The sequence below is a fragment of the Sodiomyces alkalinus genome (assembly GCF_003711515.1).
Source record: "Sodiomyces alkalinus F11 unplaced genomic scaffold SODALscaffold_8, whole genome shotgun sequence".
NCBI lineage: Eukaryota > Fungi > Ascomycota > Sordariomycetes > Glomerellales > Plectosphaerellaceae > Sodiomyces > Sodiomyces alkalinus.
The window spans coordinates 856,323-883,947 of NW_021167086.1; the positions used below are offsets into that span (position 1 = coordinate 856,323).

Here is a 27,625-nt window from a genome sequence, read left to right on the forward strand (position 1 = left end):
ATCCAAAACTCTCAGCTCCGAGTGTGTCCACGACGATGTGTGAGATGCTGTCTTGACCCCTGCCTCGGTGATCTAGCTGGATAAGGTTCCTTGAATAGGGGGCCAAAGTGAATGCCTGGGATATTATTAGAGCGTGCTTCGGCCATGACCAAAGTGTAAAGTAGGTAGGTGTAAGCAGTTTTAGAGGGGGTGGGATCAGGGCACATGGAGGGTCGGCAGGTCCGAGTCCTATACGCGTGGAATCTCAACTAGACAATGCGCTAGGATCCGTCTGACCCCCTCGGGGTAGCTATGGCAGCAACGTGCATGAATAACGGGAATAAAGTTCAAAAGCCAAACCGGTCAGACGGAGGGGGATGTATGAAAAAGGAATTTCCTCCTACCGTAAACTCTGCAAGATGTGGCCGCAACTCTGTCGGAGGATCTTGATCTGACAGAACTGACAGTAAGTTTCTGTCCTGTTTTGTCTTTTCACCTGTCCTAGACGGCTTTGGTTTCGTAAATCAGGGACTGAAGTCGATTGTTCAAATTCGATAGGAGGATATTGCAACAACAGGTGGCTTTGTTGTGCTCTTTGGGGTCCATGCATTCAGATTGTCCAATCTGAAATCTTAAAATCTTCAGCAAAGCGTAGCGGGAAGCCAAGTTGGTCGTCAGCCGTCACTCCTCGGGCAATGTCGATTCGCCCGCTGTCCAATGTCCGCTGCCTCGAGTTCCCGAAACCGTGGAGTAATGACGAAAAGTTGTGAGTGAAGAGATCTCGGCCTATGTATTCGCGTTGGTCGAGTCGGAACCAGCCCCTTCCTGATCGCTTCCAAGTACCGGGCAAAGATGGCACCTCAACGTGGTCAAACAAGCCTAGCGGCCGGAGCTAAAAGGAAGATGAGCTCCAGGGAGTGCCGAGTCAAGTGTGTCTTCGGGCCGAGATCCCTCGTCAACGGTGAGGAAGTTTTTTTGCGCCCCGGTGGGTAGGGATGAGGAGATGCTGGCGGTGCTGGCGGTGCTCGATGTCGAATAGTAGCGGTGCTTCCGGAGTAAACCCCGTATCCGTATATGCGTGGTGGAGTTGATGCAGACCACACACAGATGGCGATGTTTCGCCCAACGCTTGCTTTTCCTCCGTTGCTTCTTCTTCTTCCAGTCCCTTTCCTTCCACTTCCTGGTTCTATGTCCCCAACAAACTGATGCGTCTGTTGGAGGTCAAGACTACAATCCAGTTTTTATTTCCGCCCAAGACACCAGTCACTGAATATCGTGCCCACCTGACGCCGTCTTCCTATGTAGCTGAGGTCTCGTATGGCCTGCTGGCAGGGTAAGCCTCTCAGCCTGCTGGAGTCCCCGGCGAATTACTCACTGAGGAATGTTCAACTACCCAGAAAAGGCGTTCTGTTGACCGTGGTCCGTGGGTCTGGGCTCTGCAGCGTCTAGATGGTTGGCTCGTCCTGTTGATGTCTCACTAGGAAGGACTCGCGGTGAATCAAGGAATATCCACCTGACAATTTCCGCGCTTTTTGGTGTGTGATGCCGCCCCTCTGTAACCGGTCTGTTGGATTGTTCGCTGAGGAAGTTCCTTTTTGCACGCGTCTGGATAAATGGAGTACGCCCTCGAAGGAGATTCCGGAGCCTGAGCTGGCTTGTGTAAACCAAGAGCAGGCGTCAAATAACTGGTATGGAAAGTCTGAAACCAAAGAGGATGGATATTTTAATGGGAGGGCTGCCTTGACGCAGAATTGGAAAAAGAAATTGGGTATTGCCGCTGGTGAATGTGTCGTAGACTAACGCCTCTGCGCGGCGGCTGACGTTGAGAGCTCTGCGAAGAGTGCTTCCTTTTTCAGACCGGCCTTCAGTGTTGGTAAATTAGCTGGGCCTGATCAGTTGTCCCTGCTGTATCAAGAACACGCCAGGGAGGGAGGGTGACAGGCGGGATGGAGGGCGAGTGAGTATTTAGGCAGGCGGAGGATCTCCAAGAAGACAGATGCCAAGGGAGAGGCAGCACGAGCAGGGGAGGCAGTATTAACAAGCAAAGGAATTCCGGCACTCCAAGAGATTTTGACAGTACTCAATATGTATTCCACAACGAGAACATGCAAAAATTGTGCATCGTGGGCTATGGTTGGGGGACAGGGGCGAGGCAGGGGTGTTGGAAAAGCAAGGGTGGTCTGGGCGGCTCTCAGGCTTCGTTCTACAGTACCTTCTGCTTCTGCGAGACGGAAACAGCTACAGATACATACATATAGTATAGGTAGGGAATTACCTACCTACCTAGTGAAGAAAGGAACAAACCGTACGGAGTACGTTGTACTTCGTACGTCGAGGGTCGTTGCATGGATCTGCTTCTTCTGCTCGAGATGGCGGACGGATAGAACTACTTCGACCTTGCAGATCCTTGCTAGTCGCATCGTGGCCCATCTGCCCGCAAGCAGATTATCCGAACTGGTCCCTCCCGGGCAGGGGGTCGGTAGAGGCAGGGGGGGGGAGGCGGGGTCCAGAGCCGTTGGAGGCATCCCACCACAAAATGACATGCTTCTTTCTTCTGGGCCTTCTTCATACATGTTGAATGTCGCCAGAAGGATGTACGCTATAGGGAAACTGTCGCACCTCGATGATATATGCTCATGGGCGCTTAGTACGTCGCCGCCTTCATCGACTGGGTGGGGTTCCTACCACGCAAGATCTCTCGGTGGCCAGATCTGTGACGCATGCTCCGATGACAGACGATGAGTGACCGGTGAGTAGTAAAGTGAAAAAGGTGAATGGGCCCAGATCAGATCAGCGCAAGACTGTCAGCTTTGGCCATGGTCCATGGAACCTGGAACCCCTCTCAAGCCATCGCCACGCTCGAGGAGTTAGGTAAGCCAGTGTGACTGGACTGACTGGCCTCTTTGTCCAGCCCCCGGTCCCCCATTTTCGGCCATTTCACCACGGTCACCGGCACCCCGGGCAGGAACACGCGGTGGCTGCTCTGAAATCGGCATGCGTTCGCATTTGCCCCCTTTGCCCCCTTTGGCCATTTGGCCACCCTCCTCCCTCCGTCCTTTTAACCCCTTGATTAGGATTTTGACCAAGTCATGGAGGGGGCGGACAACGTGGGAGACCGTTTTGGGTGGGGTGGCGGTTTCCCGGAGATGGACGAGAGATAAAATGACGAACGTAAGGCTAAGATACACCAAGCACATGGCATGACATGCGTACATGTGTGGGTTGCTTAGATCTGACACTTGGGTTCGGGTTGACTTTGCGCACGCATCTTCTCCGTTGCGTTGGAATCAGGGAAGAGGGGCGATGCAACGAGGGGACCCGCGAGATTTGCAGAGCGACCAAATCTGTCCAGATCTGTCCTAACCTTTGACCGTCATATTGCACTTTGCCCTTCTCGTCCGTTGCGGGGGAGGGAGGGAGAGCGTTAGGCAGCCTAAAGAAAAGGTCTGTTCTCCATTGCAAATCGGCTTCTGCTCCCGGTCCACTTTGGATGGTAGGCAGGGATAAACTGCCATGGGTCGTCTGGTGCCTTGAAGATCGCGGCAGCGCGAATCTGTATCCGCACTTGTCAGAGACGCCTGTCAAGGATCAGCCGAGCCGGAGTACGCCGGCGTTCCTTAGCTCAGGCCTATAGGCAAGGGCATCCCTGTGAGAACTCACATCCACAACACGTCTGCTCGTCTGCACTGAACTTGAACGGGCACCTTGTTCCTTTTCTTTTCTTTTCTTTCCTTTTCCTTCGTCCATCAAATTTCCCCTCGAAAATTTTGTGTTGTTTTTGCGAAGTATGTAAGATGGTGTGTGTGTGGGTGTGTTGACCGAATGCAGAACTTGCAGAAGCCCCGCCCACCGTTGAAGTAGTCCGTCGCTGCGTTTGAGGAGCCCCGATAAGAGAATGGTTTCCATCGTTAAGTCAATACATATGTGAAGTACGTTGTACGTTGTACATAAAGGCGGGAAATGAGCTAAACGAATGTATCCCCGTAGCCATATTTAGCACCTGGGCGGGGTGACAAGCGAAAAGTGCTCCTCCATACTTGGTCAGGCCAGAGATCTCCGTGTGGATGGTACTGGACCCTCGGAATCAGTTCCAGATATTATCAACTTTGGTTGGGCTCGTGGGCCGAAACTGGGTCAGATTCTTTGCTCTGCATACGTTGTACGGAGTACAGAGTATACCACGACACACCCTACGGCCATGTGGTCGGAGCCTCTCCATGTGGCCATGCGAGGCCATCCCATCCCTCCATGCCTTGACGGGTTGTTACCCGACCTAATAGGGCAGGTGGCTGCTCTCAGTGCGCTGGCTCGTTTCCCTTGGTCGTTGCATCGTGTCTCAAGGTGCTACTCCATTTCCCACCCCCTGGGAACCTTGCTTTGATATGCAGGACGCAGGACGCAGGACGCAGGACGCAGTGTCGCGATGAGAAGGATCTAATTATGGCGCGATACGAGACGAGAATTTCTCGTTCTTTATGAGCTGTTGGTATATACCCTTGATCTGATGCCATCAGACGTCTTCATGGATATTGGGAAGTCCATATTGTCTTGTCCTCGCTTCAGAATCATCTGGGTTTGTCGGTCGAGCAGAAAATGGACCGGGCGAGTGCTCCGTACATACAACGTACTTGTGTACAACGTAATTACTTCGTACGCCATAATAAAGTGGTCTCCAGGCGGTACATACCTTACCTTAGGTAGGGTACTCTCGTGGTTTCAATTTCTCGCCGCTGCCAAGAAGTGCAAAGTAACCTCATTTCCGGCAAAAGCTGAATTAATTCCGCCGAGCGTGTCACGCCCCGTGCCCTAACCAAGCATTCTCAGGTCCCCGGTTGATAAGTGAAGAAGCCCACGTAGCAGGCCAAACCCTACCCTGCAGACCGTACAGACCGTGCAGCGTGGGAAAGTCGGAAGTCGGCATTGCATCAACGCAGCAATACCGGTGGGAGGAGGGCAGTCGATTCGACTCCCTCCGTCGTTTGCTCGCAAGGTGGGCCGCGCCGCATGATTCCTACCACCCCTGACCCCCTTTACAGACACCCTCCTTACAACGTACAGCGTACTAACATTGCGCCGGTTATCAATCGGGGTTGATGTGCAGCTAGGATCCGCCGGCTGACCGAGGGAGTTCCCTAGCCCCCGTGCCATGATTATTATGTACCGAGCTGATATCTATCCTCGCCGACGTGACGTTTCGTCGGCTCATGTAATGTAAAGAGTGCGCATGACGTCTGGGGTTTGACGAAGTATGCGATAAACAGCTTGACTGTTCTCACCAGTATCGATGACCGCGTATCAGACGAGTCAGATGGGGAAAAGCCAGGTACGAATGGATACTAACGTGATCTTCCAGAACAGAAAGAAACCGAGGTTCATATTAGACCTAGGCATCCCGAGAAAGCGAGAATGCGCTAAACCTTAGAGATCATTTTTATTCCAGTAGTCCGAGGAAGACAGGACACGTGCGGCAAGAAAGGGGGAGGCAAATCTCAAACTCAAAGCTCCCAGGCCCTGCTCCTCCCATAACTGCCCGGCAAGCTTGGGAAGGTACCGCGTACGAAGTACGCTGTATGTAAAGTATCTAGGTACCTGAATTAACATGGGACCCTCCGAGTAAAACTTAACACTGGACTGTTATGATCGAATTGCCCCACACGTCACAAAACTACCTGGCTCGTGCATATATCTACCAGGTAGGTAAGGTATGTACGTATTATCTATGTACATAACTGTCTTGACAATGAAAGCCGGGATATCTGTCCGTCAGGTCAGTGGGAAGACAACAAGCAGCGAAAGAGAAGTGCGTGCTCTCGGAAGCCTACTCGTATCCGGTGCCTCGTAGAGAAATGTGACAAGGGCCCCAGCGTTCACTGAACGTCCTCTAGAGCCCAGCCAACCAAACGCTCCGTGGGGAGCTGAGGATCAAAAGGAGTGGGGTGAACCATTAGCATTGGCATGCATCAAGGTCGCCGAGCTCGTTCCAGTTTACTCCACAAGTTGGTCCTGTTCAGCGGGAAGACCCGAAAGCACGACAGTGCACTTGTCCCCTGGCATATCTTTTTCCCCATATGAGGGATTCGGGAGTTCGGGGAGAGAACTATTCGTATCTCGTCAAACCCTCTTTTTGACCACTAAGAATATCTCTTTTACGAAGACTCGAAGCTGTTCGATAACGCTCTCTTTGCTCCGGGTTCCAGCGAGTTTCTCTGGTGGCCCCGCCAAAACTGCCATCTGAGATGAGGAACGGATTAGGTTGGGAATCGCTGGCGCTTGGACCGGTATCGGACCTCTCGTGTTGGCTGCGGAGGAAATCAGCCACAAAGCTGGAGCCCCCGGTAGCCAAAAGCGGGTGGCCTGCGCTATCCATCCCCTATGATATATCCCAAGTCGAAAACGGACTAGTCTGAAATAAACTATGGAGGCAGTTGCGGCGACTTTGATTGAATTTACAGCACACATACGGGGGATGATCGCCTCCCCGCAAGAACCGAGATTCAGAGTTCGTAGGGACAAGGCGGGCCGGTTCGGTATCTTGTACACGTAGTAATAAGGGAACCCCCGCCCTCTGGCGAGGTTCGCGGGGCGCTTTGTTTGGCCAGAGAGGTCCCTCGACCTAGCTTGTAGGTAATGGGAAATGGTCAATAGTGTTCGAAAGCCAGGGTGTATGTAACTTATGAATTCGGCAATTCGGCCAACGGCCCGAGGTCGAGTCGTTCGTCTACCATTACCTTGTACGTGGCTAGAAGAACTGCAGTTCCGAAAACCCCAAGAATCGCACGGCGTGAGTTGACACATCCCAGGGATTCCGTCGGGTAAAGCCTACAACGTAAAGCAGCTGAACTACACTGCGCCGTACATAAATGTCGATATCTCGAGACATGGATTATGGACATTGCAGCTTTTAGATCAGAGCCTAGGAGGGAAAGCGAGATGCATGGCGAGAACACATGATTGGTTAGGAGAGGGAACTCGTGGCTGAAGGATGCAGGAGATGAAAATGAAAGGGGGGAAAACGTATGAAGAGGGGCGATAGAAACCTGGCACACCGGTGCCTCGCTGTGCGAAATTCGATGCAAAAATGCGAAATGGCCGTATTTTCGCTGATCGACAGACTCCCAAGACCCCGGAAACAGGGATACCAAACGCAACCACGTTTCTTCGTTTCAAAACACCAGGTCGAAACACCAGGGGAAGGGACGCGAACAGCTTAAGGAGTATGTACAACGTAATCAATGTGCGACGAGAAATTCCGTAGTCGTGACGGCAATCTGTGCCTATCTAATCGGCCCAAATTCGATGGGATGGAGGGTGGCTGATGCGTGGTGATGCGGACAACTAAGGCAGGTGAGAAGGATCTACGGACACCACATAATCAATCCAGAGGCTGCGGAATAGGCTTCTAGAAACCGTTCATGGAAGGAGCGGGTCGATAACGCCACTGAGGTCCTCGACATCACCAAATAGACGCTATTTTTTTCTTCTTTTTTCTTTTCTTTTTCGAGCAGGAGAGTAGTAATTAATTAATCACTAGCTACGTCGTCGGTCGCCCTTGTCCTTGTTGTCGTGGGTGATATAGACGGCGTATGATACTATTGCAGCTACAAAAGTACGGTCCTCCAATGGTTCCGACACTCTTCCGCAGGCATCGGCGATTGCAAGACGCGAGATGGCGCGAGCCGAAGCGTGGGATCACGGCACATCTAGCACGTGGAAATGCCGTGGGCAGGGTAGCGACTGTACAACGTACAACCACTTCGTACTGGCAGGTTCGTACGAAGTGATTAGGTACCTACGGATACTTTCGTACTAAGGCAAGGTAAGGTAAAGGTATGCAGGAGGGACGACTCGAGTGTACGAAGTAGTAATAACATGACAGGACCACACCGACCAGAGACAATTAATACCACGACACACAACATGATAGAGAAACCAGCCTGGTTACTGGTTGCGATGGTAATTAACCACCCAGAAGATCAACTTGGAAGAACGGAAGCCAGCTTTGGTTCAGGTAATTTCGGTCGAGGTTGTGCAGTGCCAAAGAAAGGAACAAAGAAAAAGTCAAGGCGGTGAACGCTAATTTTAGGTACCTTAGGTCAGAACATCTTCTCGAAGTTCGATTTGCTGGGTAATAAATAAGGTACGGAGTACACGTGTACTTATTACCTAGATAGGTACGAAGCAGGAGCCCCATATCGCTAAACCAATCAGCAGAGACGCCACAAAATTATTCCATCTGATTCAAAAATACCAATCCAAAAGTATGTATCCGATAGACCCATTTATTTAAGGTACGTACTCCGTACCTGAAATTTCCAATATCTCCACATTTCTTCATCGTCGCGTGACAAAGCAAGCCTCAAAGAATTGGACAGCGTAATTTCTCTCCACGCCGACTCCTTTTCAGGGCTCGGCCCACCATGTTTCTTCCTCTTATTTGCCACGGTCTTCGTTCCGCAAGTCATCGGTGAAGAAGGCTATAACCCCCACGTCGTCAACGTCGTCAACGTCGTCGTTCTAGCGTGCTTGCCATGCAGATCGTCGAACGCCACAAGCATTCAGATTGGCCATTCCTTCATCCATACCAGGAGGTAATTAGAACATCGCGCACCTTTCTTCTTTTGTCAAAAACTGCAAGGTCTTCTCGGCTGTTGAAATGTCCTTATCTAGCAGAAACAGCGAGCCCCGCTAGTCCCCATGCAAATGCAGATGCAAATGGCTGAATGACCGCCGCCGGCCATACACCGTACGCACTTACGAATAGTCGATCGACAACGGTATCACGTCCACCACTTGCAACTTGCAGTGGCCAAGTGCATCAGGAACAGGGTCATTCCACGAACACATTGGCTCATCGAAGCTTTGACACCCCTTCCTCCCAGCCACCTACCTACGAAGTTCTCACCAAAACTAGAACCTCCTTCATGCACCTCGACTCAACATTAAGAGTCCTTGTAATTAATGATGATTACAGCCCGGCACATGGACGGACTCCTTGTGGTCCGGACGCAGGGCAACGGTCTCCCGCGCCTTTCCTCCGTTCCTCCTTTAACTTTGCATGTTCCTTTTTGTTTCTCTCTTCTACCCCCCAGAAACCCCGCTGCTATTTCACCGGAATGCAGGGCTACACGGTACATTACATGTTCTGTACGAAGTGCAGTAGTTACCACGCGAAGCAGTCACGTTATGGGCCTCAAATCCTTCCATTCCATCAATCTCGACGTCACTTCCTTTACATGCCCACCGCCAGCTCTGTTAGCGTGGCCGACTGTCTTATTAATCGAAGGGGCCGGCCCCACGAAGGATGAGGGTGCCTGCGCAGCGGTATCGACACGTGTATGATGAGGTCGGCCGTAGTGGGCGTGGACGGCACAGGCGGCGAGGGCACCGATTGGGTGTGCGTGCAACAAACGTCTGACGAGTAACCTGACGTTCCTACCTACGTCCGCTGCTTTGAATCCCGAAGTTACTCCTGTGCCCTTTGCCTTTGTTCGCCCTTTTATCGAAATCCAGAGAGAAATCATCGAGAAGGCTTCTTATACTTCTGCCACGAGATTGTATTACGCCGCGCGACATATGATCGCTTCCCCTTTATTCACCATGCGAAGAGACAGTCGCTGGGCAGTCCGAATCTTTCTTTTCCTTTGTGCTGATGCTTAGAAGGTCGAGGCTGATCATCCGTCACCTAGGTGCAACGTCCACTGCTCCGAATTGACTAAAAGAATGAGTGGATGGTTCCATGGATTGAATCGAGTGCGTTGGCCCCGGTTATATCGCCGGAGTTTTGATGGCCATTTATCCTCCATGCCTCTCTCGTTCCCTCTGTCCTCTCCAGTCCCAATGTTTCTGGGTCCGGCCACTCCGTCCAATGGACGTCAGCTTTCAGCCCATTATTACGGAATGAAGAACGAGACCCCCTGCTTGGGATTATGTTCCTGGGTCCTTGCTTTCAAATCTACGAAGCATTTCAAGCCGTAGCAAATTGTTTTTTTTTTTTTAAAAAAAAAAAAAAAAAGGCTTAGTACCTGTGGACGACTGAACGAGGTCTGCAACTCGTCAAATGTCAAACGGAAGGGCGTGCTAGAGGACACTGTCGGCAGGTTCCGCGGGGTTCCTTTTCCATACTTAAGCGGGCAGTTAAGACTGCGGGGGCCACTGCCCATCGTGAAGGAAGTGTGTGACTCAGGGAAGAATCGCAAATGCTCCCAGCACAACATAGAAAGAAGACTGAGTTCTCTTTCGTGTGAATAGTGGAAGGTAAAAGCAGCGCTCTATGTATTTATTCCATTTGCTCATGAAGTACCCACCAGGTCTGATTTCAACGGTGGAGATGATAGACGACGACCCCAGCACAATGCCAACTAAGACACCCCCAGCGACATGTTGCCCCGCAGCTCCAACTGCGAGTGCGCCAGTGACTGCGACTTGGACTGCGACTTGGACTGCGACTCCGGCCCAGACTCCCACTGCCCAGGCGCCAGTAGCAACCCTTCGCATTGAAGCAGGTTACCGCCCGGGCTTCATCGCCCGCACGCTCCAGATGCACATGGACTACTACCACTCGGCCGTGTCCTGGGGACAGGCATTCGAAGCAGCAAAGGCCCAGTGCTGGGGCAAGATCGTGGAACAGCTCCCGTCGTATCCGGACAGTCAGATCTGGTCCGCCGTCCGGGTGACCGGTGATTCGGAACGGATTGTGGGGACCATCATGTTGGACAGTGCCACGGATGCGGAGGCGGAGGCGGAGGCGGGGGAGGGGCGGCAGAAGGTCCGGACGGTGCAACTGCGGGGTTTCATTGTCGACTCGGACGCCAGGGGACTGGGTGCCGGGAAAAAGCTCCTCGCGGCCGCCATGGCGCATGTGGAAGAACGGGGCATCGAGAAGGTAATCCTGCACACGATGGATTCGCTGGGGGCCGCTGTTTACCTGTACCGAGCGGCCGGGTTCGTGCTGCACAGCGAAGAGGAAAGGGTTCTTTGGGGGGCAAAGATCAAGGAACAGCTTTACATTTGGCGGAGAAAGGCGCTCCCTGCAAAGTAGGGGGCAGCACGAGGAGAGGCATGGGAAGGGAGGGTATGCTAGGATTCTCTCCAACTTGATAAAAGTTGAAAGCTCTTACGCCTGTCGAGAGAGGAACAGCACACAAGCTGCTTCGGATGAGAGCCTGACATGATGGAGCTTCCCTCGGGCGACATGTCATTTTATCTCCTTCAGTCCCCTTGAGATCCCAATCATTCATCTGGCCCAGGGGCCGAATCGATTTCATTCCATCCCCATCTTCCACCATCCAAAGACTGTTCTTCCGGGTCAAGTCGTGGTGCGGGACGCAGACCAATACCAAATTGCCTTGACGGCCTCCCAACCTCCCCACCCAATGACGACAGCCACAGCAAGCATGACGAGAGCAACGTAGCTCCTGATTCCCAGGGCATCCGCCATCTCCAGTTTGGCCAGTTTCGCTTGATAGCTGTGATAGTACCCTGCACTTCCCCTTGCCGTGCCCGAGGGTCGCCGGAGGGTGTAGCGGAAGTCAATCCACGCGAGGGACACGAGGAAGGATATGAAGATGATGGGAGTTATGATGAACTGGATTGTAAAGCCGTCAGCTTCCCTTGCTGGGTATGAAAAGGGGGCCGAGGGTGTAAGCATTCAGAGACTCAAGAAGAGCCGTAGCTCTTCGGTCGTTACGTTTTTCTTTTTTGTCCCCCCCGCCCCCCCTCTTTTTTTTTTGTTCCTTTTCCATTTATCACTTCTTGTTTCCTTACCTTGTACATAGACCGCTTGTCGATTGCGGCTTCATCGTCGACGCTGCCTCTTCTGGTGGTAATTTTGGTCGCGGGAACCGATGACGACATGATGCGCTTTTCATTTGTTCGTACCCTAAGGTACCTTAGGGATGTAGATGAGTACCGAGTAGGTAGCTCAGAGGCGTTGACCACGAAACTGAATATGGGTAGAATGTAGTTATCGTGGATATATCTTGGGCATCAACCACGAGATAAGAATGACCGCCGTTGAATACGAATAATACGAGGGGACCAGGAGGATTCCAACGGCTGAATCCTTGATTGGTGGAGTTTGTGCCTGATTTCGAATGAAGGAAGACCCTGTTGCGTGGCCCCTTCCCACCTTTCTCGCGTCTGACGTCTGACGTTTGACTTCGTCACTCCATCCGGGAGCTATGGGGAGCATGTCGGGTTGTCCACTATTGGTCGCTCAGTGCGTATTTCAACCTCCAACTTCCAATCCTCGAATGCTACGCTACGCTGACCGGTCCAATTACCTAGCATGACCACCACTCCTAAACATGGGAGGCTGACAATAATTCCCGAGATCGACAAGGCAAGGCCAGAAACAAAAACTGCCTCGCGAGCAGGGGTCTCGAGCTGCACGAGATAAAGAAACGACGCCTGTATGGCACGGATATTCTCTGGCACTCACTCCGCCAGTTCAGCTCACACGTCCCTTCGGCATCTTCGTACGTATATTGATAGGCGCCTTAGAGCTGCAGGTTTCGAATAGCACCTGGTGGAGAGTCGCAAACTACCAACTATAGAGGCTTTTCCCTTTTCCCTTTTTACTTTTTTTCTTTTCTTCTTCTTTCGACTCATCATCATTCCATCGCCTGCATTCCTAATGTCGTGCTCTATTCCCACCCTGCCTCCATGATTCCCGGCGCGTTCACGATCCTCCACCTTTTATCGAGTATTGTGGATGTCGAGTACCAGGATGTCTTGCGCCCCGACCGCCGTCAGCTTGTCCATCACCACGGCGAGCTCCTTCTTCACCACCATGGAGCTCACGGCTACCCAGCCCTCCTCGTCCAGTGAGGTGATGGTAGGCGCGCGCTTTCCCGGCGTGATGGCCTTAGCGTCCGCCAGGCGCGACCTCTCAATGTTGTACTGACACAGCACGTACTTCTGCGCCGTGATGACACCCTGGATCCGCGCCGTGATGAGATTGATCATCTCCGGGTTGGACGGCGAACGTGACTTGATGAGCACTGCCTGCGACTCTACCACCGTGTCGATAGCCTTGAGTCCGGCCGCTCTCATCGTCTCTCCCGATTCTGTCGTAGCCGGGTTTTTTTTTCGGTTAGCTGTCCATAGAGGAAGGAGATGGTAGAGGGAGAGAGGGGAATTTCAAGTATGACGTACCGACTAGATCGACGATACCGTCGGCCACGCCCAAGGCACAGGCCGCCTCAACACTGCCGCTCAGCTCGATGACCTTGGTTCGCAGCTTCTTAGCAATGACAGGCGCGCCCCCGTTGGACGAGTTCTCAATCCCCATCTCCAGTTTGGCGAAGTGTTCGGCGGCCAAGTCGACGAAGCTCGTACCGATGGTCTTGCCGACCAAGTCCTGTGTGGTAGCATACGCTCCCTTCTCGGGGACCTGGACCTGGAGCTTGCAGGCACCGAAGCCCAGGTCCATGACACGGTCACAGCCGCCCACCTTAAGGTCCTCTGCCTCGTCCGGGTTGTTTACGAGGGAGACTCGACGAGTGCGGTCGTAGGAGCGGACGCGCGCATCGTATTCCTTGACCTGATCCCAGCCGGTAATGCCCAGGTCCACCCTGCCTTCGCCGACGAAGGTGGGGATGTCGGCGGCGGGGAGGAAGATGAGGGCGATGGGTAGGTTCTTGACGAGCGCGATGTCAAGGCGATTCTCGCGACGGAATTGGACATCGGCGCCCTCGAGCAGGTTCAGGGTTGCGGAGTTGAGTCGGCCCTCTGGGAGAATGCGCCGTTTACGTCAGTTTTGATTTCTTTTCACCCCTCTTCCCTCCCTCCCTCCCTCCCTCCCTCCCTCCATTCTTTCTTTTTTCTTTCCACCGGCGGGCGTGTGATACTCCTATTAGGCGCAACGAAGACCAGAATAGACATTTCTTTCACTCACTCTTGGGCACCGCGAATAGGAGACGCCCCTCTAGGCTTTCCCGATGTATCAGCTCATCTGCCTGTTTCGTCATGGTAACGCATTCCATTCAGGAAGCACTGTAGGAGGGGGGAGAGGGGAGTGGGTGTGACAAACGAGTTGACGAGATCCATGTCGGGTGGACGACGAAGGAGGGATGAGGGGTAAATCAGTCGGACAACGGCCGAATCCCAACAGTTCCACAGGTAGAAGTAAGGCGAGGCGGTATGTTCGACGGTCGAGTAGTATCCGTATACCCTAGCTACCTTACTTAAGGTATCGTTGGGTTGCAGCGGCACGACAGGTTCTTGGATGCGTCACAGAAAGACCAATTGCAAGTCGAGTCGCGTAAGTAACGTACCGAGTAGACGGGAGGGGAGTGTGAAGAGAGAAAGAAAAGAGAAAGATGGCCGTGGAGGGGGCGTGGCGTTGGATTCGTGAAGTGTTGGGTGTTCCCTCCCAGGTCTTCAGTATCGTGGTGAGTCAGGCAAGGTTCAGGCTCGCTCGAGGTAGGTACGGGGTACAAAGTTCGAGGTCACAAGGCTGCGACTGACCGAGGACGGCGAGGGGAAATTTTGTGTCCAAAGCCCACGTTGGCCTATGTCGGAGTTCTGATTGCTGGAGGGGGGAAGTTTTTCCATTGAAGGTTATCAATCATGGCGGGGCACAAATGGCTCAGAATCTGTACCGACTCTGAATTGGGTTGCCCCGCCATTACCTTAGTGTGGTCGAAGGGCGGCGGAGGAACATCGGATGGAGGGGTTGGTTTATTCGTTGTCTCAAGCGCCGACTCCGGATCTGCGTTGCCTTGTCGTCCGGAGCACGGAGCAGCTTAGTCATCTAGCATCCGTACCTTATCTACCTTATGTAAGGTAAGGTACTGGGTTATTATTAGGTACTTCGTAATTACCTACCTTATTATTCATACACGAAGCTCAGCCCCCTATCAGGACCCAACACGTCGCCTTCGGAATCCCATTCCTTCGCGAATACAGAAAATATCTATTATACTCGCTCACGAGTCCTCCCATCCATTGTGGACCCGGGTTTATGTACGTCAAGTTCAGAGAGAGGTTAGTCAATGGGCAGTAGGAGTCATATTCGAATAATAAGTACGAAGTAGTACATATCCGTACCTTACTCCGAAATTACTGCGAAATGCAGTTTCCCAAACTTCTACCAAGTAATAAGGTACCTTATTAATTAAGTACGAACGACTTTGTCTTCCCCCAATTATTCGGCTTGTACTGATCTTCATAATACCTTAATTCACCTTACCTCGTACTTCGTTATTGACGTCACGCCCAGAAATAAGAAGTTGGCAGATTGTCTAAGCCCATACGTTCGTTGTACAGCTACCGACACCACGACAATTACCCCATCACCCTTATATTTCTTGTATTTGACATCGGGTTTCTAAACATCACAAGCAACACGCTTCGGCCCTGCGCCTATATTCATCCGTACTGTCGCATCATCCTGGGCACTAGCCCGACAATCGTCTGGGGAAACGGAGATGAGCTTCGGTGTCGTCACGTAACATTTATCCAATTCCCAGTCTCAGTTCAGATTCTACTTTGGCGGTCCCTGAATTTCTACCCAATCCTCGTGTCGAAAACGTCCCGCCCTGGCCCCCTTCCTTATTAACCTGACCCCCCTAAAAAGGCCCCCCGCCGACTTGGTTCCCTCGCATTCCCATTCTGGCATCCTCTCGTCTTCGCATCTTCCGGCCAGCATACACACATCCCCGGAATCGATCGGGGGACCTATCATGGGCTGTACCGCTGTGACAGACCCCGTACACTACCTTATAGTCGGAACCGGATCCAGACCCGACCCGCTCTTTACGGTCCAGAACCACTGGTCGGGGTAGCCGGGAGTACAGGTACTATTAATTGACACCATTTTACTACATAAGCTCAGCTGTTGGCCCTGCGCCCTGCGTCCCTGCCTCCTGGGCAACGTTTCCGAGACCTGAATGTATGTCTAATAATTACGTCTTGGCCCTTTACTCCCAAAGCCGCTTCGATTTGTTGTCTGGGCGTGTCAGCGACGTCCAGCAATCGCCCGTCGATTCAATCACTTCCCCGAGGACGAGAACGACCCGGTCGATTCGATTCTGGGAAACGAAGCACGCGACTCGAACGCGCGGTCGCGTGGCACGGGACGGTCGTTCAGAGGGATTCAATCATCTCAGCGACAAGTAGCATTCTTTTCTCCCATCTCCAGACCCGATAGTCACGACTGCACTGCAATTGCGACGGCGGCAACGGCGGCGACGACGGAGACGACGTCATCCGGCACGGCTGTATTGGAGAACCCGACTCGACCACAACCACCATGGCTACCTTCACGGGAAGCTCCCATATCAAGGGGAGCACAGAAACCGTTCGGATGGTCCTCTTGACCTTTGCTGCTATTGGTATCTCGTAGGTCACATCACCTCCTGTTATTTCCCTTTCGGTGGAACGCGTTCTTCTGCTTTGCGTTCCCCCAGACTGACGGCAGCTGCCTAGCTTCACATGGGGGATTGAGATGACCTGTAAGTCCACTAGCGCCCCTGATCGCCAAAGACGTCTCGTGTGGAGCACAGAGCAGCGTCTCCAGAGACGTACTGCGGAGTAGGAGTAATGGGTATTCCTGTATGGCCGTCGCTAACGCTTCCTTGTTCCTTTCAACAGACTTCACGCCGTACCTCCTTAACCTCGGCCTCACCAAGAGCAACACAGCTCTCGTATGGATAGCAGGCCCCTTGTCGGGTCTCATTACGCAGCCCGTCATCGGCTCCATCGCCGACCAGTACAAGTCGAAATGGGGCCGCCGGCGGCCCTTCATCTTCATGGGTTCCATCGTCGTCACCATCAGTTTCCTCGTCGTCGGCTTCACCAAGGAGATTACCGATCACTTCGCAACCGATGAGGAGACAAGTCAGACCCTGGCCATTGTACTCGCCGTGCTGGCCATCTACGTTGCCGACTTTGCCATCAACGCTGGTACGTCTCCCATGTCCGCGATGTCCAGAAACCTGGCGCCCCCCTTGTCCTCCCGTAGACGAGGGTCCCGCTGCGGTTACTTATCAGATATCCTTAGTCATGTCCTGCTCGAGAAGCTTGGTGGTCGACACATTACCCATCGAGAAGCAACAAGCTGGCGCCGCATGGTGTAAGTTGAAAGAACATCGGGGAGGTCGTGCGTCCCGTTTTTGGTGCCCTCGGTGCCCTCGGTGCCCTTGGTGCCCCTTGAGCCTTGGCTAACCCGCGCGATACCGTAGCTAGCAGGATGGCTGCTGTTGGGAACATGTTGGCATACGGAGCTGGCGCTGTCAACCTCGTCGGCATCTTTGGCGAGTGGCTTGGCGACACCCAGTTCAAGCAAATCACCCTGATCGCGAGCTTCTTCAACGTCTTCTCCGCTTGCATCACGTGCTGGGCTGTTACCGAGCGTGTATTGGTGTCCACCAAGGGCGACCAAGGTCACCGCGGAGGGCCGTTCAAGTTCATCAGCCAGATCTACTCGACGATTCGAACGCTTCCACCCAGGATACGAGCGATCTGCTGGGCGCAGTTCTGGGCCTGGCTGGGCTGGTTCCCCCTCCTCTTCTACAGCACCACGTGGGTAGGCGAGACATATTTCCGCTACGACGTGCCCGCCGATGCCCTAGATTCGCATGACGTGCTCGGCGACATCGGCCGCATTGGAAGCACCTCCCTGACCATCTTCTCCATCATCACTTTCCTGGCGTCTTGGCTCCTCCCCCTGGTCGTGCAATCACCCGAGGACGGCTCCTTTACCCCGCGTCCCGCTCCACATGTAGCCTCTCTTGTGAAGACCCTCGGCAAGCGCAAGCCCGACCTCCTCACCGCTTGGGTATGCGGCCACCTCCTCTTCGCCGTGGCCATGATGTGCGCACCGTTGGCCAAGAGCCTCCGCTTCGCCACCTTCCTCGTCGCTCTCTGCGGCCTCCCGTGGGCGCTCGCGACCTGGGCCCCCGTCACCTTCCTCGGCGTCGAGGTCAGCCGGCTCAGCGGCGCCAGCTCGGGCGACGGCGCACTTTACCGCCGCGTCTCCTACCCTAGCCGCGGACCGTCTGTCGAGCTGCCCGCGCTTGGCCAGGCACAGGCCCTCGACTTGGAGAACGCACGTGATGACGATGACCATGACCATGACGACAACGACGACGACGACGACGGCACTGACGATGCCCGCGGCCTCGGCTCATCGTCGTCGGGCGAGCTGTCTGGTATCTACTTTGGCATCCTCAACATCTTCTCCACCATCCCGCAGTTTATCGGCACCTTTGTCGGCGCCATCATCTTCTCCATTCTCGAACCGGGCAAGAGCCCGGAGCTCACCGAGGACGGGATTTCGGCCGAGGAGCTCCACAAGGACGGTCCGAACGCCATCGCCGTCTGCCTCTTTTTGGGCGGCCTCTGTGCTATTGGAGCGGCGTACATGACGAGGAGGTTGAAATATATCCCTTGAACTCTACACCCCGGAAGAAGAAACAACGAGATACGCAAAAGCATTCATTTTTTTTTATCTCCCCACCCCCTTCTTACAAAAAGCGGAGCGTGTGTCACAATAGTAATAAAGCAGCAGAGGGCATACTCAACAGGCGTCTTGGCGTACGGCAGAGTGGGAGCGGGTTTCTTGTACGGATTTTTCAACGCGTCAAGAAGGGTCTTGGTGCAGAAACTAGGACTTGGACAGGATCAAGGGCATTTATAAGGAGGGCAATCATAATTGGTTATTGTAGACCCTGTCGAAGGAAGTATGGTCTCTAAAGTGTCCCCGCAATCGCATCGCATCATATGTGTATCCGTACTCCCGTAGTTATGTATCGACTGAAAACCAGAGCTTTTGTGTTTTATTTTATTTTTCTTCTAAATTGAAATTGAGTTGCAGAGGGACGCCGCACAAGGGGTATCACGAATAGATGTGGCTTGATAAATGGTGTTGCATGTAAATAGGCATATGCGTACGTGGTTATCGCGAGGTTCCTCCCGTCTCCTACTCTTTTTTTACCCTCTCCCTTCTCCTTTGCCGGGGGGTTTGCCCAACGACAGGAGGGTAGAGACGCGGGAGCTCATAGGAGTCGGGTAGAGGAAGATGTCCTGGATCCGGATGACCACGCCTCGTAAGATCATTTATCCTTCTCGTTCTCGTTCTCCGATACCTTCTCCCACTCGTCTTCCGTGCTCGCGCTCGACTGGGTACCGGAGGCCGAACCCGCACCGCCCGCTACGGACCCGACGACAGCAGCAGCAGCAGAAGGCGCCGCGCCTTCTTCCCCTTGTTCTTCCGCCTCGGCCTCGGCCTCGCGGCTGGGCGGCTTGCGGTTCTTGACGCCACGCTTGGTCGCCGCGGTCCTGGACGACGCGGCCGTAGCGGCGCCGGTGGCGGTGGTTTCCACCTCGGTGTCGTCGTCGCTCGTCACCGTGGTGGCTGCGGCGGAGTCGTCGCGTTGTTGTTTTTCTTGTTCTTCTTGTTTCTGTTGCTGCTCCTCTTCGATCTCCTGGGCGAGGCGGAGCTCTTCGGCGAACCAGTTGATGGCGCGCCAGAGGCCGGCGCACAGGCAGGAGAGCACGACGAAGTGGACGGAGTAGGTCGCGAAGAGGAGGATCAGGAGGAGGAGCTGGAGGGCGAGGAAGGTGGCGTTCGCGGCGCGGAGGAGGGTCGGGGTCGGGCCGGGCGTGAAGATGGAGTCCCAGAGGGATTCGATGAAGGAGGCCATGATTTCGGGAGGGCGGTCGCTCGCTGGGTCGAGGGACGACGTGTGACGTGTGGCGGGGAGGAAACCAAACCCAATGAGGAGGGGGCCCGTTGTGGTGCGTTGGGGGGAAGGGGGGGGGGGGGGGGGTTATTGGCTGGCTGGCACACGGTTCAGTCGGGTAGTAAATAGAAAAACAATTAAATAAATAAAATAGAGCGCAGGAGACGAATGGTCAAGGGACAAGTGGTGATGCAGGCGCCCCGTGTAGCTGTTTTGTTATGTCCGCCCGGGGAAGAGAATAGAATAGACGAGAAGAACGGAGGGGGAGGTCAGGCTCCTTGGAATGAATGTGTTTCCTGTTCGTTTGTCCCGCGACAACTGGACACGTCGTAAGTTAATCTCTGGAGGGTCAGGGAACCAAGGAGAGGAAGAGTTGCGGGCGGGGCAACGTGGGTGGAAACGCGGGAGGCAGCAGGTAAGGTCGATATTCGCAGGTGCGGTAATAGGAGACGGGAGGCAAAAGGTGGGATTAATACCTTAACCTATTGCAAGGCTGCCCGGAAGATCTGCTATTTGATGCCTAAGACGTCGGTGGATCAAGCGCCGTTCCGGCTTTCGGGAATGCCCAGGTTTTTAGTCCGTCCTTGGTAAATTTTATGGGGTGATTAGTATCCTTATAGTTGTTTGTTGTTGATTTCCACGAGATAAATATATATACGGAGCAATAGTAATGAATAGAGGCAAGGCAAGGTATGGCAAGTTTATTGCTTTTGGATCCAAGATGACTTTCGTAGAGGATGACGGGACTTTCTACGAAGTACCTAAATATACAGGGTCTGCTGGAAACCCCCCAATGAATGGGGAGCAGGTGTACAGTACATAAGATCCGCGCTCCAGACATGCGAAGTACTACACGTGTAGGTACTACGTTTCTCGGTTCTCGGTGAGTAGCTTCCTCGTGCAGTGGGTCGTTCATTGTTCAGTGTCGGTGAGCAATACTCCATCCGTTTGTACCGTTTGTACCGTTTGTACCGTTTGTACTAAAGCGCTTTACCCTGTAAGGTATCCGTACTTCGTATTGTCCTAGTTCTCCTCTGGAAAAGTCAGTCTACGGACGATTATATTGACGGACGACCTCTGACGATCGATGCGGGGTGGGGCGGGAGAATGAATCATCTCCATGTCAACGCGGTCACCATCTTATCCGTACAGTGGTTTTCTATGGCCTCCCTCGTGGAATTGGCGAGGAACTCATTCGGGAAGGGCTTTGTTTATGCAGAGCCCCATCATTATCTCTGCGCCTCCCGAGAACTGCGTTTCCCTGTGGTCAGCGACTCGATCCTCCATTGAAGGAGGAGCCTCTCGATGCGTTCAAAGCCGAACGGTACCACCCCGCGAAAATCGGAGATGTGTACGGCGAACAGCACCAAGTCGTAAGGAAGCTAAGGTAGGTACCTAACTAGGTACCTATGTACGCAAATAAACCATGTACTTGGTAAGGTACTTTTACTTCGTAATCACTCCGTACCTAAGGTACCTTACTACGCAGTCGTGGACCTGTCAAAGTTTCAATTCCTGCTACGGACTGACTGTCCAAATACGCACCAGTACGGAGTATATACAGTGTACCTTATCCGTTAACCTTGTCCTTGAACCAAGGGGAAGCTTCAACTCGAACAACATGTATCTGATTGTCGGGGATTTATTATCGGTACGACCGTGCTAGCTCCATTCCGGTAACGCCCATGTGGATGCATATCCGACGTTTTCCCCCGCCAGGCTTACCTACCTTACTTACCTATTACCTATTTCTTGAGCTGATCGGCCAAACTGCCCGCCATTCGCATCCATTCATTATCTCGTTACCAGTAATAACAACGTACCACCCCCGTTCACCACGAGCCACCGTCACATCCGGGCGTATACGGCCGTCTGAAGAAAGGGACTGGGATCGTTAATAATTCCTAGTATCCCTACGCAGCCCTGTTCGCCCTCATCCCGGGTTGGCCAGTGCCATCGGATAACCAGCCATCCTTCCGCAGACCGACGATAATATCGCCCTTGCCTTGCGGCAACCCGGATTCCCGTCCCACCACCGCGGCTTGGGCTTCCTTGCCCCGTGTTCAAAACAACTTCCCCCGCCTCACCTTAGCCTTCTACCTACATGCACCAACATAACAAGGGCGAGCATGAGCCATCCGTGCCAGTAATGGACAGTTCTCCCCAGCAAACCGAGACGCTGGTCTCGGGCCTCAATGACTTCCCCGAGTCGGGCACAGTTTCCGAACCCGCCGCCAACCTCGACCCTGACCTCGACCTCGACCTCGACTTCGACCTTGCTTCCCACGACTCCGGTGTCGTCGTACTGGAATCGGCCAACTCCAACGCGCATCACCCGCCTTCTCCATCACCAGCCGACACCCTGGACGACCCAGCTGCCGTAATGCGGAAGCTTTTGAAAGGAAAGGAGGAGGAATGGAACGCCGCTTCCAGAAGGACGGGGAAGCTTACCCTGCTCGAGCTTCCCCTTGACGTCCTCCGCCTTATTGTCAACGAGGCAAGTCAGCTCCAACTCCAGCTCCAGCTCCAGCTCCGGTTCGAGCTCCAGTTCTTCACCTCCCCCCCGCTACCTGCTATGCTTTGTTTGAGTATGCCAATCGCCTGCTAACATCTCCCCGCCTCTTCCAGGTCGTCCATACCAATGACCTGACCGGCCTCGCCCTAACCAACTCGACGCTTTACAACCTGGCCGTGCCCCATATCTACTCGAGATTCGACATCGTGTGGCCCGACCTCACTCACCTCTCGCAGTCCGACTCCAAGAGCGTCGACGCCCTCACATTCGGTCTTTCCACCCTCTGCCTCGGCAGCCACTTCGCCCACCACACCCGGAGATTGCTCTCCCCCAACAAGTCCCGTCACCTCGGCCCATCGGTACCCCGCCTGAAGAACGACTACGCGAGCTACATCAAAAAGTTCTCTCTCGGAAATGGGCCTGATGACTGGGTGGCCGAATACATGATCACCAAGGAGAGCGGCAAGATGCTGGGCACCCTCGTCGCCCTCGCCGTGGCCAAGATGACCAGCCTGGAGACGTTCGTGTGGGACATGCCCACTGGTGTGCTTTCCGACATCTTCATGGCCCTGGCCTCCCTCGGGGACCACAGCCCCGATGCCGACTCCAAGCTGGAGCGTGTCTGGGTGCGGTGGCACGACAACTCGGAAGTCTCGTCGTCTTCTGCCGCCGCCAGTCCGGGGCCCGGCGCCGGGGACCAAGACGACGTCGTGCCCGTCGGTAGCACCATGACGCCCATCGGCATCCTCATTCCCTCGACTGCCACCCATCCTCGTCCCCGTGGGCCGATTCCCTACTCCGAAAGCCGGGTGGAGTTCCCGACGTTTGCCGTCCTGCCTCCGCTCAAAAGCCTCTCCGTCCTTGACATCGATGAGCTGTCCTACCTAGACGAAATGGCTGTCGTCATCGAGAGGTCGCAAGGTCGGCTTGAGGAGTTGCGTGTGGGCATTTCCCCCAAGGCCGTCCACAAGGACTTTGTCCAGGCGTGGGACGGACCGGGCCTGCATCAGGTCGACCGCAACGCTCGCTGGCCGGGCGAGGCCGTCATTGGCGACCGTCGGCTGGGCGGCATCTTGGGCGTCTTGGTGGGCAGGATCTACGATATCAGGAGGAAGCAGGCTTCCAAGTCCAAAGGGAAGGAATCTCCTCCGTCCACGACGGCACCGTCGGCTCACGAACCGAGTGGGCAGCATCACCCCACAACGTCTTCCGGTTTGAACGCAGGTTCGGCTTCATCTGCCTCGTCCCTACTGATCCAGGGCTCTGCGGCGGAAGGAGGCTCGTCGTTGAGCAGGCCAGAGCACGGGCCAGCGTCGACGGGCGACGGCGACGGCGCCGGCGACGGCGCCGGGGAGGGTGAATTGGAGGCTGGGAGAAAGCGTCTCGATGGCAAACTGAGACTGAAGACCCTCGAGCTGGAGAGAGTCCCCATCTCGATCCAGGTTGCCTGTAAAGCCATCGACTGGACTCTGTTGTCCAGCTTGACCATCCTGAACTGCAGTCACCACGAGAACCTCTGGAAGGCCCTCCGAAAGCAGTTCCAACCCACCACGTGGACGGCCTACGACCGGTCATGCTCGTCGTCGTCAAGACACCCTTCGTCGTCTACTACGCAGACACATCACCACCCTACGACGCTGATGAAGAAGCAGGTGCAATACAGGTTGAATTTGAAGAAGATACACACCGATATGGCGTCGGTCGCGCTGGTCAACTTCCTGAAGGAGACGTTGGCGCCCAACAGCCTGGAGGTGTTCTTTTTGCAGGACCGTCGGCAGTCCGGACCTCCCCCGGCGACCATCGAGCAAATCTTCAAGGGACCCATCAGGAGGCACCGATCGAGCCTCCGCAAGGTCCTCCTCGATAGCTCGGGCCACAGGATGCCCAGCGGCAACTTTGCAGAGCCGTTCCGCTGGCTTTACTGGATGGCGACATCGGAGATGGTCGCCTACATGACGAGCGGGCGCATGACCAACTTGCGGGAGCTTTCCCTATGCCTGCATTACAGAGATTGGGTAAGTTGAGGACTAGTACCACCACCCACTTGATTAATCCTTCTTCGGCATCATCTCCTGTGCGTCTCTTGTCTCACGAGGGCCACTTTGCTAACTCACCGATTCGCAGCACACCTTTCTCCAGAGGCTCCCCAACGTGCCTCAGCTGCGGTCCATACATCTGCCCAAAATAGCAGACCACGTCTCTGGCAACTTGGAACCCAGAGAGCTCGCATTGCAGATCGTCGACATTGTCACACTTTGTCCGGACATCCAGCTCGGCTACGTGGGCATCGAGCAGAAATGCTTCGAAATTCTGGAAAGCAAGCCGTCGGACACGGCGGCGCCCGGTTTGGCGGGTGCGGAATCCGGTGCAGCGGAGAATCCGAACACGGATGACGAGGCGGAAGAGGACGACGGCAGTAACGCCGATGATAACGCGTCTATTACGTCCGACGGGCAGACGGTTGATCAGCAGGGGACTTTGGTGGACGAACAGGGTGGTGGTGGTGCTGGGGAAGACGGTGGCGGGAGCGAAGACGAGGAGGTAGACGACTCGGGTTCCGACGTGTCTTCCGGCACGGCGAATTCGTCCGACACGGACTCTTCGCGGGGCGTCTTCTCGGATGGAAAGCCGCGGATACGTCTTCGCGAGATTCTCTTTTACGACGACAAGGTGGCCATCTTCAAGGCGAGACATGGAAGGCTGTAGGCTACGCGGTTTTCTCGGGTCGAGCACCTCTGTCGCCGTTCGTCGGTTTCTGTCTAGTCCCGCCATGACGCCAGCTCACGAAACTGGCCCGCTTCATTCCAACCAAGGGCGGGACGGGAATAGAAGCAACAAACCCGTGACATGCAGCCCAAGGTGTTACCTTTTTTTTTTTTTTTTTTTTTTTTCCTTTTTTTCGTTGGGCTCATTTCACTTTATTTGAAACAAAGCGGGTGCTCAGAAAGCTGGCAATTTGGGGTCCATCCGGGTCAGTTATATCTCTGGGGCAAAAATCTCCAGACACGGGGAAGAAGAAGCAAAGGGCCAAGATCAAATTGGGGGACGAAATCTGGAGCAACAACAACACACTTGGAAGGGCGTCAAGTAGGGGAGTTTGTCTCTGCTACGATCAAAGATACCACTGCTTAAGCGGGATTTAATTTTTGCAGGATTTTATTTGCTTGTTGACGAGAGTGAGATTGAAGCTGGGGGGCGTTTTTCTCTGCGGATATTTGGCGAGATTCGATGTGTGTGTGTGTGTGTGTGTGTGGATGGATGGATGGGAACCGGATTATAACCACAGCATGACGAAAGGGCCTTTGGACTTGCCCCTTTTCACACCCCCTTTTCTTCATCCATTTACGCTACATCCCATGAAATTTGTTGTTGAGTGCTATTTATGTACCTGCGCATGATAGAATGAGCTCTATGGGTCTTGCCGCCACCCCTTTTTCCTCCTCCCACCATCTTTTCTATCCCACCGTCACCTGTTGGCCATGGAGGGAAAGGGGTTGAAAGAGCGTCCACTCCCTGTTCTTCGCTTATATTCCCAACGTAGACGAGGGTATCCAGTATGTCGTGGCTACTTGTCCGGTGAAGCAAAAGACACTGCGATGGAGATCGGCATCTCTACAGTAACCGACGTCATCCTTCCCGTCTACGCCGCAGACAGGCAGAAAACAGGACCAAACGGTGGTTGCAATTGACGCGCATCAAACCAGCCTCGCAGTCCTGCATCTAACCAAGAAAGGGCCGGGAGTGGTGAGGGATTGAGTCTGCCTCCTGCCACCGCCGCGCCGCTCTTTTGCGTGCAAACGCGTACTCGAACCGAATGACACCGGAACTGCTGCAGCACCTCGAGTCCTCGACCATCAAACAGGTCGCGGGGGCGCTGGAGCCCAAAGAATAGGCAGGCGGCAATGAGAGAGGCGGTCCTCAGATCACTGGATTAATCGTACAAGACATTCGACCGCGAGAGACTCGCCATCTCAGATTGCCATTTCAGATCGCCAAAGACTAGTTCCGGACGCCGATCGGGCGCCGGGCGATAGGTACATAATTACAACGTACATACAGCCTCAGCTCTGCGTCAGTGAGAGTGCCTGAATGGGTGTTCTTGTCGCCGGGGGGCTCGTTTCTATTTTAAGAAACAGTTAATTAGCGCGTACATGCTTCGTATGTACCGATACGGATGCCGATAGCTCGTTACTGATCCGAGACTTTTTTTTTTTTTTCTTTTTCTTTTTGACATGGAGGTGGTATTGGGGGCGAGGGGGAATGGAAGCTTACGCTTACGAAGGGGGAAGGGGGCTTGTTAGAACCACGGGAGGTGCCTGTTGATGTTATCGGCAGGTGCACACCACCCCTGGAGAGAATGAAATGAAACAAGGGGGTTTTTATGGCAGAACAGCATCCTTCAGAGGCAACCAGGTAGCATCGCGTATGTAGGTACGTGTCGGACTCTCTGGGGACAATTGACAAGCAACTTCACACCTGCCCGTTGGCGGTCTTCAACTCGGCCACGCACACGGGGATTTCCATGCGTTTCCCCTTGTAACCCACTCTTACCCTCCCTAAGGTAAAACCCCCCGCCTCCGAGAAGACCGATATCCCCGTGTGTACGGGGGGGAGTAAAACATACTTAGAAGCGGACTGTAGACTTGGACTTGCGGACTTGTGGACTTGAATAACTGCGTGGAGATAGTACGTTATGACCGTGCCGTGGAGAAGCTCCGTTGCCGTGATTTACCTGTCGTCCACTTGTCGGGCCTTGCGTTCCCAGAAAGCAGTGGGTGTCATCAATGTTCTTCTGTTCTCCCATCTAAACGTTCTTCCCCATATTCTTACAAGCAGGGGGTCAAGATGAGACGACGTGTTGAAACTGATAACACCATGCTTTGACTTTTATCCCGCCCAAGTCCCACTGGCGGTGGTGGTTCGCATGTTCGCATGTTCGCATGTTCGCATGTTTCTCACGTTCAAGGGGGAGAAGGTGTTTCTGGTAATTCATTTCCCATACAGTTAGAAGGCCAAGCGACGTGTTCCAAGGTACCTTACAGAGCGACAGAGCAACACGGTACAGTAGTATTGATTACGGGGCTGGAAAGGGGCGCGGATGCCAAAATATCTCGAGAAAAGCGGGATGACCAACCTCCTGCTGCAGGTGCCAGGGAACCAGAGAAGATCTGGCCTCGTGGTGGAGACATGGATGCCACATGGTTGAGGTACATGGCATGTTGTTTACGCATGCGCCTCCCGAGAAAGGAAACCGACTTGTTGCCGTTGGTGGATAGATATCCGGTGTGCGGAAGCGTTGGTGGGTAGGTAAAGGTAAAAAAAAAAAGAGAAAAAGTCCGGGGACTTTGGGAATGCCATGTGGGAGATGGATGCACGGGATAGGGAGAGCTGACGCGGGTTCCGACTAAATTAGTCGTTTGTACCCCCCCCCCCCCCCCCCCCC

The 27,625-nt window shown here is 54.0% G+C and overlaps 10 protein-coding genes across 10 annotated transcripts; 7 read left to right on the forward strand and 3 right to left on the reverse strand.

Annotated features, from left to right (window-relative positions):
• Window positions 1-674: 674 nt before the first annotated feature.
• SODALDRAFT_361760 (hypothetical protein) lies at window positions 675-1,428 on the forward strand (the record flags this gene model as incomplete). The annotated part of the gene is made up of 4 exons (XM_028614408.1): window positions 675-745; window positions 798-940; window positions 1,087-1,312; window positions 1,377-1,428. The coding sequence occupies 4 exons, from the start codon at window positions 675-677 to the stop codon at window positions 1,426-1,428; spliced, it is 492 nt and encodes a 163-aa protein (XP_028464731.1).
• Window positions 1,429-1,521: 93 nt separating this feature from the next.
• Window positions 1,522-2,966, forward strand: SODALDRAFT_361761 (hypothetical protein; the record flags this gene model as incomplete). The annotated part of the gene is made up of 8 exons (XM_028614409.1): window positions 1,522-1,759; window positions 1,876-1,936; window positions 2,057-2,137; window positions 2,349-2,454; window positions 2,568-2,573; window positions 2,628-2,692; window positions 2,764-2,850; window positions 2,891-2,966. 8 exons carry the CDS (start codon window positions 1,522-1,524, stop codon window positions 2,964-2,966), a joined length of 720 nt encoding a protein of 239 aa, XP_028464732.1.
• A 5,565-nt stretch (window positions 2,967-8,531) lies between these two features.
• SODALDRAFT_210959 (hypothetical protein) lies at window positions 8,532-9,492 on the forward strand. The gene is made up of 2 exons (XM_028607274.1): window positions 8,532-8,567; window positions 8,647-9,492. Exon 2 carries the CDS (start codon window positions 8,700-8,702, stop codon window positions 9,282-9,284), a length of 585 nt encoding a protein of 194 aa, XP_028464733.1. The 5' UTR covers window positions 8,532-8,567; window positions 8,647-8,699; the 3' UTR covers window positions 9,285-9,492.
• An 838-nt stretch (window positions 9,493-10,330) lies between these two features.
• SODALDRAFT_325491 (acyl-CoA N-acyltransferase) lies at window positions 10,331-11,017 on the forward strand (the record flags this gene model as incomplete). Its single annotated transcript, XM_028609987.1, has 1 exon — window positions 10,331-11,017. The coding sequence occupies one exon, from the start codon at window positions 10,331-10,333 to the stop codon at window positions 11,015-11,017; it is 687 nt and encodes a 228-aa protein (XP_028464734.1).
• Window positions 11,018-11,284: 267 nt separating this feature from the next.
• SODALDRAFT_325492 (hypothetical protein) lies at window positions 11,285-11,832 on the reverse strand (the record flags this gene model as incomplete). Its single annotated transcript, XM_028609988.1, has 2 exons — window positions 11,285-11,563; window positions 11,743-11,832. The coding sequence occupies 2 exons, from the start codon at window positions 11,830-11,832 to the stop codon at window positions 11,285-11,287; spliced, it is 369 nt and encodes a 122-aa protein (XP_028464735.1).
• Window positions 11,833-12,675: 843 nt separating this feature from the next.
• SODALDRAFT_280761 (ATP phosphoribosyltransferase) lies at window positions 12,676-13,949 on the reverse strand (the record flags this gene model as incomplete). Its single annotated transcript, XM_028608256.1, has 3 exons — window positions 12,676-13,046; window positions 13,135-13,710; window positions 13,877-13,949. The coding sequence occupies 3 exons, from the start codon at window positions 13,947-13,949 to the stop codon at window positions 12,676-12,678; spliced, it is 1,020 nt and encodes a 339-aa protein (XP_028464736.1).
• A 1,907-nt stretch (window positions 13,950-15,856) lies between these two features.
• On the forward strand, window positions 15,857-18,720 carry SODALDRAFT_352150 (sucrose transporter). The gene is made up of 5 exons (XM_028613578.1): window positions 15,857-16,323; window positions 16,411-16,436; window positions 16,576-16,887; window positions 16,946-17,056; window positions 17,166-18,720. Exons 1-5 carry the CDS (start codon window positions 16,235-16,237, stop codon window positions 18,374-18,376), a joined length of 1,749 nt encoding a protein of 582 aa, XP_028464737.1. The 5' UTR covers window positions 15,857-16,234; the 3' UTR covers window positions 18,377-18,720.
• Window positions 18,721-19,037: 317 nt separating this feature from the next.
• Window positions 19,038-19,628, reverse strand: SODALDRAFT_325495 (Pkr1-domain-containing protein; the record flags this gene model as incomplete). Its single annotated transcript, XM_028609989.1, has 1 exon — window positions 19,038-19,628. One exon carries the CDS (start codon window positions 19,626-19,628, stop codon window positions 19,038-19,040), a length of 591 nt encoding a protein of 196 aa, XP_028464738.1.
• A 1,672-nt stretch (window positions 19,629-21,300) lies between these two features.
• SODALDRAFT_211032 (hypothetical protein) lies at window positions 21,301-21,668 on the forward strand. The gene has a single exon (XM_028607275.1). The coding sequence runs from the start codon at window positions 21,353-21,355 to the stop codon at window positions 21,563-21,565; it is 213 nt and encodes a 70-aa protein (XP_028464739.1). The 5' UTR covers window positions 21,301-21,352; the 3' UTR covers window positions 21,566-21,668.
• Window positions 21,423-25,082, forward strand: SODALDRAFT_298640 (hypothetical protein). Its single transcript, XM_028608847.1, has 3 exons — window positions 21,423-22,164; window positions 22,296-24,197; window positions 24,307-25,082. The coding sequence occupies exons 1-3, from the start codon at window positions 21,772-21,774 to the stop codon at window positions 24,886-24,888; spliced, it is 2,877 nt and encodes a 958-aa protein (XP_028464740.1). The 5' UTR covers window positions 21,423-21,771; the 3' UTR covers window positions 24,889-25,082.
• Window positions 25,083-27,625: the final 2,543 nt, after the last annotated feature.